Raw genomic sequence first — 21,821 nt, 5'->3', positions numbered from 1 at the left:
TTGCAACACGAAACTACAGCCGCATCGTTATTCCAGTTCAATCAGAGAGTGCAGCAAGCACCTCTACCGGTTTCGAAACTTATTAGTCTCTCATCAGGAGGCACATATGCTGCTCTCTCTGACCCAACTAGGATAAACCCCGGCGTGCAGTCACGGATTGCAACGAACGAAATGGCAGGGATGCCCTAGCGGCAACTGCTAGCAAAAAAAAAACTAAGTTTTAAATCTAATAGCACATAAAACAAAAACAAAAGATGTTACTGTACTGTACTGTTTACGTTAATTGTTTACGTTATGCTTCATTAATAAACAATAAAGTTTCAAATTTTGAACGCTCATGTATTTGTTTATATATAAATCGGCGTTTATTCGTGTCAAATTTCAATACGATACGAAACAAAACTTCAACCAAAATTTGAATTCAAAAAATTCCTGTTTTTATCGTAGCCTTATAAAAACCACCAGTAGAGACGTTTTGTACTACAATTAACATTAGAATTCGTTTTGGCTTATTAATTAATTAAACGCTTTTCTTTAGTCCAATCTTTTGGGTCAAATCTTTGGACGTTAATTTGACTGCCTTTTCTTCAATGCAAATGACTAAAAATTTGCAGACATATGCATTCTCGGGAACAATACACGAATAGTCAATAAAAAATTGTTTTGTTTATTAATTCTTTAAATATAAAAAACGATTTTAACGGAAAATGCTTAAATTCTCTTGTTTTTTTAGAATGAAAAAACTTGAAACTTTTACAGATTGTAGCTAATTATGTGAACTATACATAATTTCACTTTTTAAGTTAATTGTTTACGTTATGCTTCATTAATAAAAAATAAAGTTTCAAATTTTTTGCCGATTCCGACTACTTTTCATGTTTGTACTACATCATATGTTTTATACTTATTTTAATAAACATGACGATATATTTTAATGTTTGAAAAGTGTAAGACTAAAAAGTAAAAAATTAAAAAATATGAAAAAAATATTTTTAAGAAACGCTTTTCTTTAGTTACGAGTGACTAAAATTAAACATATTATAAAAAAATCAACTAAAAAGCAAAAAATAAAAAAAATTGAAAAAATCTAACACATTGGTTACAGAAAAGCGTGGAGCGAAAACCGGTTATGTGATGAAGACGCGCCACGCTTTTCTTTGACTAATGTGTTAGATTTTTTTAATTTTTTTATTTTTTGCTTTTTAGTTGATTTTTTATATGTTTAATTTTAGTCACTCGTAACTAAAGAAAAGCGTTTCTTAAAAATATTTTTTTCATATTTTTTTATTTAATAGTGTGCTAGTTTCATCTACTAAGCAGAACGCACTGAAGATAATCTAATTCAGATCGAAAACGTTTTGGAATCCATTTGGATTACATTTTAATATCGTTTAATAAACTTTTTATACCAATATACAAATCGAAGTTTTTTACTTCTGTATGAGTTTTAAACTGTTATACAGCCAGCTACTGGGATTTTCCAATTGATTTTGTATTTTTATTTATTCTTAGAGTGTATTCTTCTTTTTATTAAGGTGCCGTGCATTTCTGCCTAGGCATCCATCGTACATTATCTTCTCAGGTGAGATGTTAGACAAGTAACTTGATTGATTCTGCATATATTATCATCTGGTCCTGGGGTTTTGTTACTTTTTAATAGTTTGATAGCGTGTACAACATCAACTTTCAAACTACTTGGGCCATGCAAATGGTCTCCAGTTATGGTGGCTTTTGTGTTCTGTTTTGTTTGTTTTGTTTTGTGTAAAATGTATGGATATTGGTAATTGACTAATAAGTGTATAACGAGAACCTTATGATTAATAGTAAATTACGCCCTACCAATTCCTTCTTTACTTCTTTCTACTAAAAAGCGAAAGATACAAATGTAGGATGATCTTTTAGGTGATGAAGCAAAGTTCCCCTAATATTCAAAAGTTCCGAAAGGAATACTAATCTAACCTAATATAAGGTTAGATTAGAGATACTCCTAAAGATGATCCGGTATAATGTATTCTCTACTCTTCTTTGAAGCATTGAAACGTGGAAACGAAAACAAATACATATAAATAAGATGGCCGTATTTGAGCTTGATTCTATAGAAGAATCCTACGAACATCACAAAATCAAGAGTGTCAAACGTGGACTAGAACGATAGAAAATGAAGGAGAAATAATATTGACTATATTGACTAAGCAAAATTTGAGGAGAGCGAAATTTGGGAAGACAAAGAATATCCTGGCTCGAGAACCGGAAGGAATAGTTTAAATGCAATAGCGAAAAATTATTTAGAGGAGCAGTCAGCACGAACCATATAATCATGATGTTTTCTAACCTTTCATAGAAATGAAGCTTAGTGAAGAAAAGGACAAGCAAAAAATGTATTCAGTAGTATAAAAAGGATATTATCCACCAAACACATCAACAAGGCTTTTAAGAACGTTTTTTAGATGACATGTATTCTATATGTTCTACAGAATGGAAGCTTGGACATTATAAAGGGACAGTACAAATATATTTAAGACCTATATCTATGGATCTAGGAAATTAGACTAAAAATAATCTGTGTGATAAGTTGAGTGAGGAGACTTATTTTCTCACAGATTGAACAACTTCAAAACCACGATGATTTCGAACCTTCTAAAAGAAGATAGTATATAAGAAATGAAAGACCTATGTGTCTGGTATTTAGAACTAGTTCCATTCTGTCATCATCAAACATCTCTGTGCAGATCCTGTAGTGTAGATAACTTTTGTTTTAGGAAACGTATTATAACAATCAAATAGTCCAAGGGTTCCAGTTCACTCCAGTCATTGAGCCTAATCACGACGATGCTTTCATAACCAAAAAAATGTACGATGCTCTAATAGACGGAGAAATGCAAAGAGTTCCACTAATAATAGGTATTTGTTCTGAAGAAATGATCTGGAATGCTTTAGGTATGTATTCTACTCTTTTTAATGATCCATGTCTTGTTAATACGTTTTTATATACTTCACTTGTCCTTTGTCACTATGTCCGGGAAATTTTATAATCCATTTTAAACGTACTTCCAGATTTCCTAGACACCTGAAATTTCCAAAATAGAATAGAATAGAAATATACTTTATTGTCATGAAAAATTTAACAATTTTATAGACAAAGCTTAAAAGAATCATAAATAAGAGCAATAACAAATAACAAATACAATTTACTAAAATGATATAAATCGTCAATATAAATAAAATATAATGAAGTGAAACAAAAAACAGTAACAATCTATAGCAAAATTTAAAAAAAAAATGCCAATTGCATAATCTAACTTAAGAAATTTAATAAGTTAAGTTAAGCTGCTGCATATGACACTCACATATAGATTAAGATTCTACTTATAGATAAGAATACTGTGCTTTCTTAGTTATTGGTTAAGAAACTCTGCTATTGAATAATATGGCCTTTCAGATAAGGCTTTAGGCATTTTACGGAACTTGGGGAAAGTGTTGCAAGTTTTGCAGATTTAAGTTGTAGAGGGAGATGGTTGTAAAATTATTTTGCAGAATATAATATAGAATTCTTTACCAACTCACTGGACGGGATCGGTAAATAGATGTCAAAGGTAGAATTTCTGGTGTAATAATCATGTCTAGGTCTTGCTGGAAAGGCATGTAGATGTTTACGAATTAAGCACAGTTTCTAAATATATATAAAGAAGGTAGTGTTAGAATCCTGTGATCTTTGAAGTAGCTTCTGCAATATGTTGTGCTTCTGAGACCAAACAGATATCTTATTGCTCTTTTTTGTAATTTAAAAATAACATCGGATTGGGCAATCGTACCAGAACCTCAAAAAGGGAGACCATATCGAAGATGGGACTCGAACAAAGAAAAATATGTTATTTTGGAAGAGGCTAAATTCGTTTCCTTCGAAACAGATCTTATTGCAAAGCAAGCTGAGGATAGTTTCTTGCTTAACACATCAATATGAAGGGACCATTTAAGGTTGCTATCTAAAAAAATACCAAGAAACTTTACAGAATCAACGATACTGATCTGGCTGTTATGAAGAGGTAAGGGTTGAAGAGCTCCTACATAGAATAATGCTACTGTTTTACATACGTTAAAAGAGAGTAAATTTGAATCAAACCAGGATTTTATTGTGAGTACATCAGAAGTTATAGCAGCATGAAGAGTTGCAATATTTCAGTTGCTCCAAGTGATACTGGTATCATCATCAAAAAGAAAAATAAAAACTTTTACATCGATTTTTAAGCTAGTGATGTCATTAATAAAGATAAGGAAAAGTAGAGGACCCAATACTGAACCTTTTGGTACCCCACATACAACATATTTGAGACTAGAGTCTGTATCATTTGCTCTAACCAGTTGTTTCCTATTATCCAGGTAAGATTGAAACCAGTTCAAACAATTAACTCGAATTCCATAGAAATCTAGTTTTTTTATCAAAATGTCGTGATTTAGACAATCAAAAGCTTTGGCATAATCACCAAAACAGTGGCAGTGTGCAGATTACTGTTTAATGCTTGATAAACCTCATGCAGTACAGAAAACATGGTATCTGTGGTACATTTATTATTTAAAAAACCGAACTGATTTTGTGATAAAATATTGTTATCAACGAGAAAAGACATAAGTCGGGCTTTTATGAGTCTCTCAATAATTTTGGAGAGTACCGGTAGTAATGCAATAGGTCTATAATTGCAGGCATTTGATTTTTCACCACCCTTATGAAGAGGAATAATGATGGCCGTCTTTAGGTACTCTGGAAATTTACCTTTCTCAAAAGAATCATTAATTAGATAGATAAGGACTCCCAACACACTGTCTGGGAGATTTGAGAAAATTTTTATCGATAGTCCATCGGTACTACAGGAAGATTTGCTTTTGATACTATTGATTGTTTGGATCAGTTCATATTTATCAACCAGTCTTATAAAGAATGAATTCGAGACCTTTCCTGAATTAGGGAGATAGTAAATGGGATCTTGTTGTGACACAATAGTTGATGTTATATTTTTACTCACATTAACAAAGTATTCATTTAGATTTTCTCGGTCTGGAAGGGAAAATGTTTGAGCTGTGTGAGTTTTATTTCGAAGATCGTTTATTATGGACCAAGTTTCTTTTGCAATACTTTTAGAGCTTCTCAGACGATTTTGATAGTACAATTTTTTAGCTGATTTTATAAGTTTTAAATAGATTGCCCTGTACTTGGTGATATATTCAGTAACAGAGACGTTGGTAGTAAATTTCTTGATGTACAATAGTGATGTACAATTGTACAATATAGTGAACGCGTATTTTTAACTTATATGCGGACACCTTTGGTAGTCCAGGGTTTGTGACGTTTTGGCTTAATTGTGATTAATGGAAATGCTTTATTACAGATACAGACAAGCTTATTCAAAAAGTCACTGAAATTATTATCCACGTTCGAAGGAAAGGGCCACTGAGAGGTTAAGCATAAAGTTTGGAATTTACGAAAGTTCCGAGCGAAAAAAACCCTGCCTAAACGTCGAGTTTTCGAAGAGGGCTTGCTAAAGAAGTTAAACTTCGTATAAACCGCTTCATGATTAGATAGTCCCGCATTAACAGTTATAGCGCAGACATCACAGGGTGAGAAATCTGAGACAATATAATCAATTATGGTAGATGAAGTTTTTGTAATCCTTGTAGGAGAATCAATGTGCATTGCTAGACCATACGATTCAAATATGTTGACCAGGGATATTATAGTATAATAGCTAGGAACTCGATAAAAATGCAATATTCAACAGCTTTTATATAGATGCATTGAGATTTATTTTGAATTTTGAGGCATTTTAGATATAAATATTGCAATGATATTTAGATCTCGTTGTAAAGTATGTAGAATGTAGATCAATAGCGGATGTAGCTCAGTTTTAGAGCATTCGACTGCAGATCGAGATGTCCCCGGTTTAAACCCGGGTATTACCTACTTTTTTTTCCTTAGAATTGTGTGTAAAACGTTTTCTTTGATTTATATGAGTTTAAAATCGATTACAAAATTTTTTATGACATAGAAATTAAAACAACAAAATAGTTGTAATATAATTTTATATTGTGTCCTATAAATAACAAAATCGCGGTATTATAAAAAGTTCTTTTTTATAAAAGTGTAATTTTTTTTAAACATTGTATTATTCTTTTAAGATCTCGATGTCTTCAAGCAGACTGCTAGTTCATTAGACAGTAATCTTAGCTTATTGGTCAATAACAATATGCACATATCCAATGTAACTAAGAAACAAGAGATAGGGGATGATATAAGGAAAGTATACACTAATGGTTCATTTATAAATGGCATTGGACATGCTGTACAAGTAAGTAATTACATCGTCCTGAAATTTACAAAATAGATAACATTAGGGACCATGCTTAAAAATTTTAGCTTTTGTTAAAAGCAACTTTTAATTACAACATACACTATAAATGTCTGGCTATACGCCTAATTGGAGAAATAAAAGATAAGATTTTGAAGAACGATTTCGTATATAGGGTGATGTGCAATGTATAATAAATGTAAGAGAACTAAATATCCAATCGACTAATGAGAAAATAAAAGAATACTTTAGAAAAAAAATTAAGGTAAACTGGAGAATATACGACAAGCCCATACAGAAAACTGTTTTTATGTAAATGGGTCAAAGGGTGTTCAGTTAAAGATGATTTTAATTTGTCAAGTTCTAGTAGACCCTAATACAGTGATATTCAACCAGCGGCATGCAGTGCTCACGCGTTTTTCATCTAAGGCTAAATAAAAGGCCCTCTATAAACCGGATAAAATATGTAAATTAAATTTGGTTGGTTTTAAGAGATAGTTATTGCGCATTTTTTGACATACAATTAAGAATTATATTTTCTCCATTGACGCGCATACTGGTGATATTACCCGTATGCACGCCAATGGTTAATATAAAATTTTTAATTGTATCTCAAAAAAATGTGTAATAAATACCTCTTAAACCCACCAGTTTATAAAAAAAAAAATTTTAACACCCCGTATCTCGGAAACGAAGCCTTTGTGGACATACGTTTATAAAGCAAACTGTCATTTCTTTTTCATGCAGACTTGCCCCTTAAAGTTTGTCGCACACCGTGTATTGATGAAAAAAAATTAATAGTTGCTCAAGTACCTAACTTTCTTATTATCCAACATAAGCAATTGAATCAAAAAACAGAATGTTAAGAAAATCTGAGGGTATAGTTGGGTTTTCATTTCAGTATTTTATAAATGCTGGAATATTCCACAGGGTGTGGTGAACTTTAAGAAAAAACACAGCTTGATTGATACACCCGGTATACAATGACCATTTACCTGTCTTGCAACAATATTATTACAGCGATATTGTTAAAGAATAGGGCTATATCAGATAAAAAATTACTTAAATGGTACAACAGGTTTAGGAAATTCGAAACATCAAAAATGACCCATTTTTAAGGTGGTGCGTTAATATCTTGGAGTAGTGTATTTTTAGAGACTCTTTCACACCAGTGAAAAAACTTCGGAAAGCAGCTTGGGATTTTTACCGGCCAGAAACCTTTATCTCTAGAATGGATTATGCCACTTTATGACGTAAGACTTTTGTTGTAGTACTTCCCTTTCCTTTGAAAGGTCAAACAGAAATTAATGCCCTTATTATTATAGGACCTACATACAGGGTGGGGCATTAGTATTACAAAGTCCAATTACTCGTTTGTCGTAAGAGATACGAAAAAAAGTTATTTAGTTAAAAGTTGGGGCTCTGATAGGACCATAATTTAAAAATATTTTCAAATATACAGGGGCGTCTTTGTTGACAGGGTGATACAAACTTATGTTTTTTAAATAAAACACCCTGTATGTTTTTACATTATTGGATTCTCCTCAATGTTTCCTTTCTTAAAATATATAGTTTTGTAATATTATACAAGGTAGTTTAAAAGTTAATTACGTTTTTGTGTTAATTTCGTAGCAATAACTACACCCTGTAGAATTGTAGTGATTTGTCATCCAGTTTTTATTTTATGTTCAAACGATTTTAATATAGTTTACTATTGTTAAACATTAATAACAGTATAGCGAAATGTTAAATTTTAGTATACAGGGTTGGTCGAAACTCGAAATGAGTATTTTCTTAGTTTTCTTAAATGGAACACCCTGTATTTTAGTATTGTAATGAAATGATATTTTATGGTTCTTTTTTATTTCTTAAGCATTCCCTATACCTGAGTGCTTTAATTTGTAAGTTATTCGTGATTCTTTAAGCCAAACATTAACCACCATAATCTAGCCTGATCGTTAATTTATTAATATTGGATGAGATATCAAAATAAATTCGTAGTTATGATTGTTGGTGCACAAAATATTAATAAAAACATACAATATTCTACCTAGTCGGCTATGACACTAAATTTATTTAAAAATTTGACATTATACTATTTTTATAGTTTCAGTTGCTTTGTTACCATTACTAATATGAATTTTAATGAGGAACTGATTAATAAGATTGTTGTGCTAGTGGAGTGTAACAAAAATGTGCTACTAGCAATAAAAGAATTTTTCATCAGAAATTCCCTGATAGACGACAACTAAGAAGAGAAACGTTTAAAAATATACTAAAACGGCTTCAACGGACTGGACACTTAGATTATGATAAATCTGATATCTGATCGAACAAAACCTATTGTATGTGAAGAAAACAGGAATTAAATGTAATCCTTAGTGTCACTGAGGACCTGCATATTAGTGCAACCGTTCTTACAATCTAAGTATCTAGTCTGTTGAAACCGTTTTAGTATACTTTCAAAAGTTTCTCTTTTTGGTTGTCCCCTATCAAGGAATTGCTGATGATAAATTTTTATTGCAAATAATTCATTTTTGTTATACTCTCCTAGCATAAAGCCATTTTAATAAGTTCCTCATTAGAAAACATAATATTAGTAATGGTAAAAAATCAACTGGAACTATATAAATAGTATAATGTCAAATGTTTAAGCAAATTTTGTGTCATAGCCAACTAGGGAGAATTTTGTATGTTTGATTAATATTTTAAGCACCAACAACCTTAACTACGAATGTATTTGGATATTTCATTCGATATTAATAAACTAAGGATCAGGCTAGATTATTGTGCATTTTTTTTTCGAAAAGGTATTTTTGATTTGATATTTTCACGGCCACCTAATAAAATTTCACGTAATTTTTGTTGCAAGTAATGTTTTACTTAAAGAATCACGAATAACTTACAAATTAAAGCACTTAGGTATAGGGAATGCTTAGGAAATAAAAAAGTACCATAAAATATCATTTCATTACAATACTAAAATACAGGGTGTTCCATTTAAGAAAACTCAGAAAATACTCATTCCGAGTTTCGACCCACCCTGTACGCTAAAATTAAACATTTCACTATACTGTTAATTATTAACAGTAGTAGACTATATTAAAATTCGTTTGAGTATCAACAGAAAATTTGATGTCAAATCACTACAATTCTACAGGGTGTAGATTTTGCTACGAAATTAACAAAAAAACGTAATTAACTTTTAAACTACTCGTATAATATTACAAAACCATATATTTTAAGAAAGGAAACATTAAGAAAAATCCAGAAATGTATAAATATATAGGGTGTTCCATTTAAAAAAACATAAGTTTTTGTTACCCTGTCAACAACGACGCCCCTGTATATTTGAAAATATTTTTAAATTATGGTACTATATGTGCCTTAACTTTTACCTAAACAACTTTTTTTCGTATCTCTTACGACAAACGCGTAATTGGACTTTGTTACACTAATGCCCCACCCTGTATATATGTATACAAAGGTCATATTATGTAAATTAATATTTATATTATATGTATGTCAAATTTGCTGTAGGTTGTGTAAAACAATAAACATAACTGTTTCTTTTTTTAGTTTTATAGTGACACTTCATTTGGAAGACCAATTATTCATCATGCGAAGAAACAATCACAGTTTAGTGATGTCTACTTCTATCAGTTTTCTTACTATGGAGCCATTCCAGGACCACGACCTTATATAGAGGGTGAGTTATATTTTTATTGTTTAGTCAAGACTAAAATGTATTTCTAACTAATGCACAGTGGTGAATTTTGCCGAAAACCTGGCCAAAATGCAAAAATTTAAGTTTATAATTTATATTCCGAGAAATTTTCTATGAATCTTGTTCTGTAGGTTTCTGAGGGTCATAAACGGCCATTGAGGGTAGAACAATACAAGCATATCACATATTTTTATTAGTGTAAAGTTGGGATTGAACGAAAGCGGACCGAATAAAATTAAAGTGTGATATACAATTGAGGCATTGTTAGGTTTTCGTTTAAAACTATAGACGTGTATTATTTTGTTATTTTATAGTGGATGCTATTTCTGGAGGTAAGTGGAGTATTTCAATTTACTTTTTAGATTCTTTTTCCTAACATAAACTTTATTTACAACATATTTACAAAATGATGGCATGAATGTTCAATCGTTTTCTGTTTACCAAGTTTTAAAATGGGAAAAGTAAAAAAGTCAGCTTTGGTCAGCAAAGATTTTTTGCTTGATAAATAACTCAATATGTATATGTTACAGTTCAAGTTGATTATCCAGTTGGAGTTGACTTTTCCTAGTTCGAATCGACTCAAACGGCTGGTTTTAGTAAGAGTTGATTATAAATATAAAATGAAGATTTTTATTCAACATTTACTAGTAAAAGTAGACTCAAACTAGTTAAAGTATACTCTTCCCAATGCCATTTAGTAAAAGTTGATTCACACAAGCAACCGATTCTAGAAATTTAATGTTACTGTATATTATGTTCAAATCGTGATATTTATAGTCCAGGCTGTATCGTCGCAACCGTTAGGTAAATTATTCCAGTTCGATTCTTTTGCACAAACTTACTCAAAAAGAGGTCCTTATAACGAATCCACAGGGTGTCAGGTGGTACCGTAATCGAAAAATTGTTTAAACAAATTCACAAAAAAAATTCACTTCGGATATTTTTTTTACGTCATTTGGGTCATTCGGAGAAAAAGAGGTCTTTTGTGATTTTTCTGTAAAATCTATTGTTCTCGAGTTATACGCGATTTAAAATTTGAAAAATGCGAAAATGACCATTTTCAAGGCTTAATAACTCAGTTAAAAATTATTATTATGAAAGTCAGAAAGTCACCAAAGCAAATTTTAACGACCTCCCTACGAGGTACTGAAGAAATATTTGTCATTATTGTATTACTAATTTTATTAACATTTGCTGTTATTTTTAATTATTAACAATAAGCGCTAGGACCGTATTGAGGCGGCTGTCAATGTGAGTGCGACTGAGATGCACCATTGGACGGTCGGAATGGTGGATCTTACTCGCACTCACATTGACGGCCCGGCCGCCTCAATACGCTTTTAGCGCTCATTGTTGATAATTAAAAATAACAGCTTAATAATAAAATAATGACAAAAATTTCTTCAGGATCTTGTAGGGGGGCTTTAAACTTTGATTGGGTGACTTTCTGACTTTCATAATATTAGTTTTTAATCGAATTATTAAGCCTTAACAATGGTCATTTCGCATTTTTCAAATTTTAAATGGCGTATTACTCGAAAACTATCAATTTTAGAGAAAAATCACAAGAGAGACCTTTTTTCTCCGAATGACCAAAATAATCTAAAAAATTTGTCCGGAGTGAAATACTTAGTTATTTATAAAACAGTTCATAAAGTATGCTTTTTGCGCACGCATGCGATGTTTAGAGCACGAGCAGGCCGAGTGCTATACATCGCCTAAGTGCGCAAAAAGTACTTCACGCACAGGTTCATACAATATTTTATCTACCAAAAAACAAATAAAATACTGCAACTCTTCGTCACTGGAATACATTCCTATTTTACAATTTTTTTAGAATTTTGACATTTAAAAATTCAAACTTGTGTCAAACCACAAAACTGTCAAAACTTTTTTTTGTAATTTATTGCTTACATGTCATCAACATGACAAGGCGAAAGTTAAGAGGATCGGTACGTATTTTCGGCTGCAATGCTATTCAAATGGGGATTCATTTTTTTCGAATCCTGAGAAAACTAATAAGTATTTTTGAAAAATTTAAACGCAGAATGAAAGATTACGTTATTAGCGAGGGCCGAAAGTCCCTGAGAACTTCTATAATGTTTATTTTAATAAGTTACAGGGGTGAAAAACTAAGCGAAAATTTAGTGTGATTTTTAATTTCAAATATCTCATTCAAAATAAACTTTTTATTTATTCAAGGGACTTTCGGCCCTCGGTAATAATTTAATCTTTCATTCTGCGTTTAAATGTTTCAAAAATATTTATTGGTTTTTTCAGGTTTCGAAAAAAATTAACACAATGCCGTGGTAATATTTTCCAAATCTATCTTTGTCTTACAACGCACTCAGCCGAATATAATATTGTCAGCATGTATTGTCAGTCAGACACTGACAGTCAGTGACAATTTTAAATATTTGACATTGCATCGGGAATATTTTAAGTTATTGATTAAATATTATTGATATATAGTGTATTTGATAAATAATTGATTTAAGACGTGAACTTAATAAAAAGTTATTTATTGTGTATTATTTGTGGAAGATCCAAGCATAGAATACATCAGGATAATATATTCTGTGATCCAAGTATTTTGTTGTTAAAGATGTTCAAAATTGTAAGCGTTCCATAACAATATATTATTGAAAAATCACTTACAACTTTTCCTCTTTTCTCGATTGAATATTAGTTTTTGTTGTACAAATAAATTATTACAATCACTGAATACATAGTTAGTGAAAAAATTATCACATTTATTATTAACTGAATTAATAATTTGCAATTATAAAAATAACAGTTATCCAAGAACATTCAAAAGCCATCTCTTTAAATTAATGATGACATTTTCAAGTAGAATGACATTCTAGTAATGTTTACATATCCATACCAGTGTGAATTTTACTACACGTAATTTGCCGTGTAAAGACAGAAAAAGTAGGGATACATGTAAAATATTTGCGAATTATGTACCCATAGCCTTAAGGATATTTGATTATATGAAAGTGTGCTAAAAAACAGTGCGAAAAAGTAAATACCATTTAAAATACATTACTTCAGCCACACTTTACACCCTTCATGTACCGCTATCTATATTTACAATATTCACACAATAAAAAATTTAAAAATAATACCTATACGAGGTAGAGTAGATTAGAATTACTTTTGTGAATTTGGTTAACAAAAATTGGTTAAACAATTTTTCGGCCGCGGCGCGGTACCGCCTGACACTGTGTATTTGTTATAAGGATGTATTTGTTTGAGTAAGTTTGTGCAAAAAATCATAACGGGGGCGACATTACAGTCTGAACTAATAAGTAGTTGAAACGGTCAAAACAAAGAGACGCACACTCATCAAAAACGTGAGATTATACTCGTATAAATTGTATAATCTACTTTTACTGACAAGAGTTAGGAAGAGTCAACTTCAACTAGTAAAAGTTGATTTAAATTTTTCAAATCAACTTTTACTGCTCGTTTCAGTTGGAGTTGACTCGAACTAGGAAAAGTCAACTCTAACTGAGAATCAACTTGAACTGTAACATAATATATAATATTCCTCAAGAAATCATCTGCAACAAGTAGCAAACTTAGCGGAATTCTTCATTTTAAAAAACTGTAACATGCTGGAGAATTTCTACATTAAGAGACTTTAATGTTATGGTCAGTTAATAAAGTAAGAACAAATTATGAAGCAGCTGATCCAGTAAATTTACAGTTTTTTTTACACAAGAACCGCCGTTTTTTGTTATTTTTTTTTGCTTTCTTCTTCTTTTTTTTAATCTTTAAGTCATTTTACCTTTATGTATAGGTCTATCTTTTTGCTTTCTTATTTTTATATTTTTTAATAATTTTGGCGGTGTAAGTCCAAAAATTTTGCCTTTTTTTAAAAATAAAATGCATAAACGATACTTTATATTAGGAAGTCAAAAATAGGAAGGTCAACTCTTAATCCATCTTAATTGTTTTATAAATGGATCCGATTAATTATAATTATTACCTACCAATGTGTGGCTTCTTAACACAAAGTTTCGTTTATGCATTTCATTTTAAAAAAATTGAAATTTTTGGCTCACACGACCAAAATTATTAAAAAATCTAAAAGTAAGGAAGCAAAGACATCCACAGAGAACGACAGTTCTCACCAGTGGCGCACAACACCCCTACAAGCGACACTATATATACACGAAAGTTTCGATTTTCTAAACCTGACTGAATTGAAAATTGGGCCAAATCCCATCTTAAAGTTTAGGAAAAGACTCGTCCATCCATATGTTACCTCTCCATTTTGGTCCAAGGGTGTGGATTTTACGGCCCTTCCCATTTAAAGCCTGTTTTTCGTTCTCGTCCCCAAAACTCCCAAAAATTTCAAAAATTTAAGCCCGATCTTTACGGCTTCTGATAGCACAGATCATTTCCTTTCCAACGCATGTTTAATTTTGAAAATCGGTTAATCCATTCAAAAGTTATCGAGCTCAGAAATATGACTTAATTTTTATTTAAAAAATGGAAAATGTTTGTGGATATGTATGTATGTACATATGTATGTATGTATGTGTGTGGAAAAGTTAAACCGATCTGAATTTTTTTTTCTGTGTTTCAAGAAGGTGTGAGGGCCGATTCAGAACCGGTCTAATTTTTGACTTCTGACTACCCGTAAGCCAGCTAGAGGACTAGGTAGATACAAAATAGCATATTTTTTGGGCGTATATATCTTAGGTTCAAGGAAAGACAGGAAAACCGCAAATACACCAAATCAATAGGGTTGAGTTAAGCTTTCAAATGGCGCCTAATCGATCAAGCTGAGACATACACACTGCTCACCAGAGTCAAAAAACTGAAAAATTAAACTTTGAAAATTTTGGCTTTTGAACAATTACTCAAAATTTCAACCTACGAATTGCGCCAATAACTGAGCGTTCATAGAAGAACTCAGGACGCGTCTAACGGTGTATACCTCATATCTGGGAAAATTCGAATTTTTAAGTTATAGGCTTCATAAGTATAATCAAATCTATTTCTTATGGGAAAAACGGTTTTTCAAGCTCAATAATTCCTGTAATACGTTCAGTTATCATACTCGATCTTGGATGCGTCAGATACTACTTGTCAATACGTTTCAAATTCATGTTTAGTGATCAACATCAGGTAAACCGTTCAGAAGTTATAGAGCTCCAAAAGTATAATTAGTCCAGGAACTGAAATTTTTCACTTCGCAATTTTTACAGAATGGATAGATTTGCTTGAAAATTTGACAACAAGTAGTGGATAGTCCAAGGATCAAAATCTATATGATGCCGAAAGACGCTTTTACCATGGGGTGGTTGCCACCTCATCTCGAGGGTGGAAATTTTTTATTATATTTTGACCGCAAATGCTGGTAAAAATATTAATTATAAGCAAAAAATGTTCATTATACACTTTTTTGATATAATTAATAGTTTTCGATTTATTGGTTATCGAAGCTGTTAGTTTTATATCGAAAAAATTACTAGAGAACGGCAGTTCTCGCCAGTGGCGCAGAAATACACCCCCCTACACGCGACACTATTATATACACGAAATTTTCAATTTTCTAAATCTGACTGAATTGAAAATTGTGCCAACTCCCATCTTCAAGTTCAGAAAAAGACTCACCTATTCATATGTCAACCATACATTTTGGTCCAAGGGTGTCGATTTTACGGCCCTTCCTATTTAGGGTCTGTTTTTCGTTCTGGTCCCCAAAACTCCCAAAAACTTCGAAAATTTAAGTCCGACCTTTGCGGCTTCTAACAGTACTGATCATTACCTTTCCAACGCATGTTTAATTTTGAACATTACCAGAGAACGGCAGTTCTCGCCAGTAGCGCACACCCACACCCCCTACACGTAACACTATATATACACGAAATTTTCGATTTTCTAAATCTGACTGAATTGAAAATTGGGCCAACTCCCATCTTAAAGTTCAGAAAAAAAGTCACCCATTTATATGTCAACCATCGATTTTGGTCAAAGAGTGTAGATTTTACGGCCCTTCCTCTTTAGGGTCTGTTTTTCGTTCTCGTCCCCACAACTCCCAAAAACTTTAAAAATTTAAATCCAACCTTTGCGGCTTCTAATAAAACTGATCATTACCTTTCCAACGCATGTCTAATTTTGAAAATCGGTTATACCATTCAAAAGTTATAGAGCTTAGAAATGTGACTTAATTTTTATTTAAAAAAGGGAAAATGTTTGTGGATATATATGTATGTGTGTTTGAAAGTTAAACAGATTTGATATTTTTCCTCTGTGTTTGAAGAGGGGGTCAGGGCCGATTTAGAACCGGTGTAGTTTGTGACTTTTGACCACCCATAAGCCAGCTATAGGACTTAGTAGGTACAAAACGGCATATGTTTTGGGGGTATATATATTTGGATCAAGAAGAGCCAGGAGAACCGCAAATACATCAAATTAATAGTGTTGACTTAAGCTTTCAAATGGTGTTTAAGCCGTCAGGATCAGACATACACACGGCTCAGTATAGCTGAAAAACTGAAAAACTAAACTTTAAAAATTTTGGTTTTTCGACAATTACTCAACATTTCAATTTACGAATTGCGCCAATAACTTAGCGTTTGTAGAAGGACTCAAGACGAATTTAACGGTGTATACCTCATATCCCGGAAAATTTGAAATTTTTAGGTTATAGGCTTCATAAGTATGATAAAATCTATTTCCTGTGGGAAAAACGGTTTCTCAAGCTCAATAATTCCTGTAATAGCTTCAGTTATCATACTTGACCTTAGATCCATCAGATATTACTGGTCAATACGTTTCAAACTCATGTTTACTAATCAAAATCGGTTAAGCCGTTTAGAAGTTATTAAGCTACAAAAGTATAATCCAATTAACGATTATTCCCGAAATGGTTTATGTAGTTGTAGTGGTTAAGACGCTAAATTTGATCTGGCAACGGGCAGTCCGACTTCATTTACCGGCCATCTCAATATTTTTTTTTTCAATCTATTTCGAATAAAAAAAATCTAGTGTACATTCGATGGACAATAGATGATTTGGGAGATAATGCAACAAAGGTGACCATTTATAAAGCTTGACGTGTAATAGAGGAACATTGTATTCAACTTCATACATTTAATTTATAAATAACTTTGAAAAACTCCTGATACAAGAATAAAAAACCGCTAAACGCCGTAAAAATGAGTGGCGCATAAAATATTCCAGCTACAAAAGATCTGATATGAATATTACGTGGCGCGAAAATGGATTTTCATTTGATGCAAAACAAAATTCTAGTTTTATTTTAAAAGATTTTTCCATAATATTTGCTAAATTTGAAGTAAACGCGCCACAAAAGAGTTTCAAAATTCAAACTGTATCAAAGTTACTCTTTTGTGGCGCGTTTACTTCAAATTTAGCAAATATTATGGAAAAATATTTTAAAATAAAACTAGAATTTTGTTTTGCATCAAATGAAAATCCATTTTCGCGCCACGTAATATTCATATCAGATCTTTTGTAGCTGGAATATTTTATGCGCCACTCATTTTTACGGCGTTTAGCGGTTTTTTATTCTTGTAGGACTATACATAATTGTAAAGGATTAAGAAAAAGAAGAAGAAAGCAAAAAAATAACAAAAAACGGCGGCTCTGGTGTAAAAAACTGTAAATTTACTGGATCAGATGCTTCATATTTTGTTCTAACTTTATTAACTGACCAAATAATATTAAAATCTCTTAATTAATGTACTCTCCAGCATGTTATATTTTTTTAAAATGAAAAATTCCGCTAAGGATGCACCTGGCTGCAGATGATTTTTTGAGGAATATTTATATACATTTTGAACTATTTATTAAACAAAATATCTTTGCTGAACAAAGTAGACTTTTTTACTTTTCCCTTTTTAAAACTTTGAAAACTTAAAACGATTGAAAGTTCTTGCCAATATGTTGTAAATAAAGTCTATTTTACGAAAAAAAAAAGTCTAAAAAGTATATTAAAATACTCCACTTACCTCCAGACATAGCATCCACTATAAAGTAACAAAATAATACACGTCTATAGTTCTAAATAAAAACCAAACCATGCCCCAATATTATTGTACAACACATTTAATTTTTATTTGGTCAGCTGTCGGTCAAATCACAACTTTACACTAATATAAATATACGATCTTATAGAGTGATCCATACCAATGGGCACGGCCCCATACCAATGGGCACGGCCACGGCCCATTCCACGGCCATTCCCATAACCACATCTGTTTCCATCGAGGCATTGGGCCACATCGGTTCCCGGAAGTCCATGTACCCTCTGGGTCTTTACCGACGCGTTCCCTACATAGACGGCGTAGAAGGGGTCGCTTTGTTACAATATTTAAATAAGTAACTTTAACTTACGTCACAAGTCACAATTTACGCCACTGATGAAAAAAATTATTAAAAAGTCTACAAATTTTTCCTCAGAAGTTAACAGCTTAAATAATTGTAAAATCATCTATCTAAAAAGTTTTGATCACTGTACTGTGATCATAGCAAAACTATTTATGATATTAGTGGAGGAAAGTATGCTAAATTTGCAGTTACTCGAGCGTTATGGGGACCGATTGGGTTGTGAAGATTAGGTCCTAAAATCAAAAAAAAATTAAGTTTTCCATAAAGTGGGGGACTTTCCATTTTTAACAATCGTTTTTTCCGATTATAGCGCCATCTATCCATAATTCGAAAAAATATCTCGAATAAAAGTTGCTTATTTTACGTAAAGAATCCAAATTTGTAATAAAAATTGGGGCTCCTATTTAAGATTTTAAAGTAACCTACCATTAAAGTAACCTACCACCCCACGTCCGTGAGGGGTCGTGTTTGGTGTCATTCGATAATTTTTGTAAAAATATTTTTTTTTATTTACACAAATAAACCCGCATCAACCACTAAGGGTTATTAGCGGGGGGACATACACAAACAGTAAGATACATATTATTATATAAAAATGCTTTACAATCTGGTGTATAGTTTAGTCATTTTGAGATAATTTAATAAGGAGTTTAGGTTTGAAGTCAGTACACTTTTTATATTGTCACTAAGAGCACACGCGATCCTTTCTTTCTGGTACACTGGACACTCGATAATTATATGTTTCACTGTCAGTTACGTGTTGCAATTGGTACACATCGGAGCGGCCTCCTTGTTGAAGATATACTTGTGTGTCAGTAACGTATGTCCTATTCGGAGTCGGTTGATGATGACTTGGTCTTTTCTATTACTTGGTAACATAAGTTTAGTTCCTACTTGACTTAGGCATTCTTTTAGTTTGTTGTTAGTCTGATCCAACGAACTGTCAACACTGATGGAATCGCCATAAAACGAAGTTAATGGCGTCAGGATGAGATAGAAGATAATCAGGTAAAGGAGGGAAGATAATCGGACAGTGCTAGTCAGGTACGTTGTAGTTGTAGCAAATTTTACCTGAAAATTCTCTGTCTCTCTCATGTCTCTCTAGAAGTGCTAGAATCTCTCTCTTGTATGTTGGCGCCTATCTCGCTTCACTGTTGGAATGGGACGGGGCCATTCCATCAGTGTTGACAGTTCATTGGTCTGATCCCAAGTAGTTTGCCACGTTCTCTGGACATGACCTTTGATATTTACTTTGTGATCAGTCCAAGGTATTTGATCTGTGATAGAAATACTTTGGTTGGTAGTTGCATTGCTTGCTAGAGAGTCCACTTCCTCGTTGCCAATTATTCCCATATAAGAAGGTACCCAGATGAAGAAAATATCTTTCTGTTGAGTCTGTAGATAAGATAATTCTTCTTTCATTTTGAGAAGTATAGCGTGGGTTGTATATAGCTGTTTTATCCCAAGTAATGCGCTCATTGAATCGGTGATAATCACAAATTTGCTTTCACGGATAGAACCACATTTTTTCATTGCCTCGTGAATTGTTGTAAGTTCTCCGGTATATATACAACAATTTGTTGGGATTCGTACGGTAGACTTGATGTTTCCGCAGATATAAGCTGCAGCATGTCCTTCATCACATTTGGAAGCATCAGTGAAGATTCGATGAGTTGTTGGGTATTTGGAAATTAAATTTTTAAAAGCTTACTGGATAAGGAAAGGATGTGTGGAATGTTTAGGGAGATCTTTTAGAGGCGTATCTATTTTTGGAGGTTTGATCATCCAGGGAGGAAAATTTACATGAATGGGTATAGTAAGACTGAACTGTTCTAAATTAAAACCAATACGTTTTGTTCGCTCAGGAAATGGTAGCATATTTCTTGCAATGTTTTCGTAATGATCAGAAGATATATTTGTTCTGTAGAATATTCTTGAGTAGGTTACGTTGCTTTTGTTTGCTGAAATTCTCTCAACGTAATTCAGTGATAGAAGTTGCCTTCTTTAGCTTAAAGGGAGTTCATTATCCAGAACTTGTAAACTACTTACTGGACTAGTTCTTGTGGCACCTAAAACTAATCTTAAGCACGTATTTTGAATGTAGTCAAGTTTTTTTAAAGATGTTTTGTTAGCAGTATCGTAGCATAAACAGCCGTAATCTAATTTACTTCTTATTAATGATCTATATAGATTAAGTAAGGTTGTATCAGCCCCCCAAGAGGTATTTGACAGCATTTTTAGTAGGTTAATGCTGGATTGGCAAGAACGTTGCAGATTCGTTACGTGATTTTTCCATTTTAAGTCACGTTCAAAAGAAAGTCCTAAGAAATTTATTTCTTCTGACTGCTTCAGCATAACTCCGTTAAGTGTTAATTGAATATTAGGATAGTCTTTCCTTTTGCTAAAAATTAAATAACGTGTCTTTTCGCCAGAAAATATAAAACCCGTGTTTTGCGACCAGTTTTCAATTGTATGTAAGGCCGTTTGCAATATATGTGATCCCAGAGTTACATTGTTTGTTTTTAGATAAATGACTAAGTCGTCTGCATATAGGCTAGTGGCTAGTAAATACAGGCAGTGGTGGATTTAAGGGGGGGCTAGAGGTGCTGTAGCACCGGGCCCCCAGTTTGAAGGGGCCCCCAGAATACCTACACATTTGTCTAAAATTACGTATTTGGCATTCTGAGGCGCCGTCGTACTTACCCTACCAAACTCCTCTTATTTATTGTAAAAATTCCTTTGAAATTATTGTTGTATTGACAATTCCATATAATATTTTTTCTGGGAGAAATGGAAAGGAACACCCATTGATATTATTGGCGGTGAAGTGAAAAACAAGATTATTGGTGAAGTTAAAAACTCTAAATATTTTTCTTTGATCGTGGACTCTACGCCCGATATATCACACACCGACCAACTTTCAGTGATTATTAGACATTGCTCTTCTAATAAAGTTCATGAACGTTTTTTGACATTTTTACCTATATTTAGTCATACTGGTGCTTCTTTGAGTAGAGTAGTTTTAGTATTTTTAGAACGTCACGATATTAACATTATGAATTGTCGCGGTCAATCTTACGACAACGCGAGTAACATGTCTGGGAAATACAAGGGACTTCAAGCGGAAATTAAAAACAGGAACAACCTTGCATTTTATGTGCCGTGCTTTGCACATTCTTTAAATCTAGTGGGTCAATGCAGCGTAGAGACATCTACAGAAGTATCTCTCTCATTTCTTCATGTTTTTACAAAAATTGTACGCTTTTTTTGCTAGTTCAACTCATCGGTGGGATGTTCTTACAAAAAAGATGCAAGAAAATCGTGCAAAATTTACACTGCAGTCACTTTCGTCCACCAGATGGTCATGTCGAGAGGATGCT

At 32.5% G+C, this 21,821-nt stretch overlaps 1 protein-coding gene across 1 annotated transcript in view; it reads left to right on the top strand.

Annotated features, from left to right (window-relative positions):
- LOC114333511 (juvenile hormone esterase) overlaps positions 1-21,821 on the top strand; it is an 81,244-nt gene that overhangs the window by 38,535 nt on the left and 20,888 nt on the right. The window contains exons 7-9 of the mRNA XM_028283396.2: positions 2,760-2,937; positions 6,169-6,338; positions 9,918-10,047. Coding sequence (XP_028139197.2) covers positions 2,760-2,937; positions 6,169-6,338; positions 9,918-10,047 — 478 coding nt within the window. The remainder of the gene's footprint in view (positions 1-2,759; positions 2,938-6,168; positions 6,339-9,917; positions 10,048-21,821) is intronic.

This window comes from Diabrotica virgifera, chromosome 2 (assembly GCF_917563875.1).
Source record: "Diabrotica virgifera virgifera chromosome 2, PGI_DIABVI_V3a".
Lineage (NCBI taxonomy): Eukaryota > Metazoa > Arthropoda > Insecta > Coleoptera > Chrysomelidae > Diabrotica > Diabrotica virgifera.
This window is presented reverse-complemented; position numbering and strand designations above follow the sequence as displayed.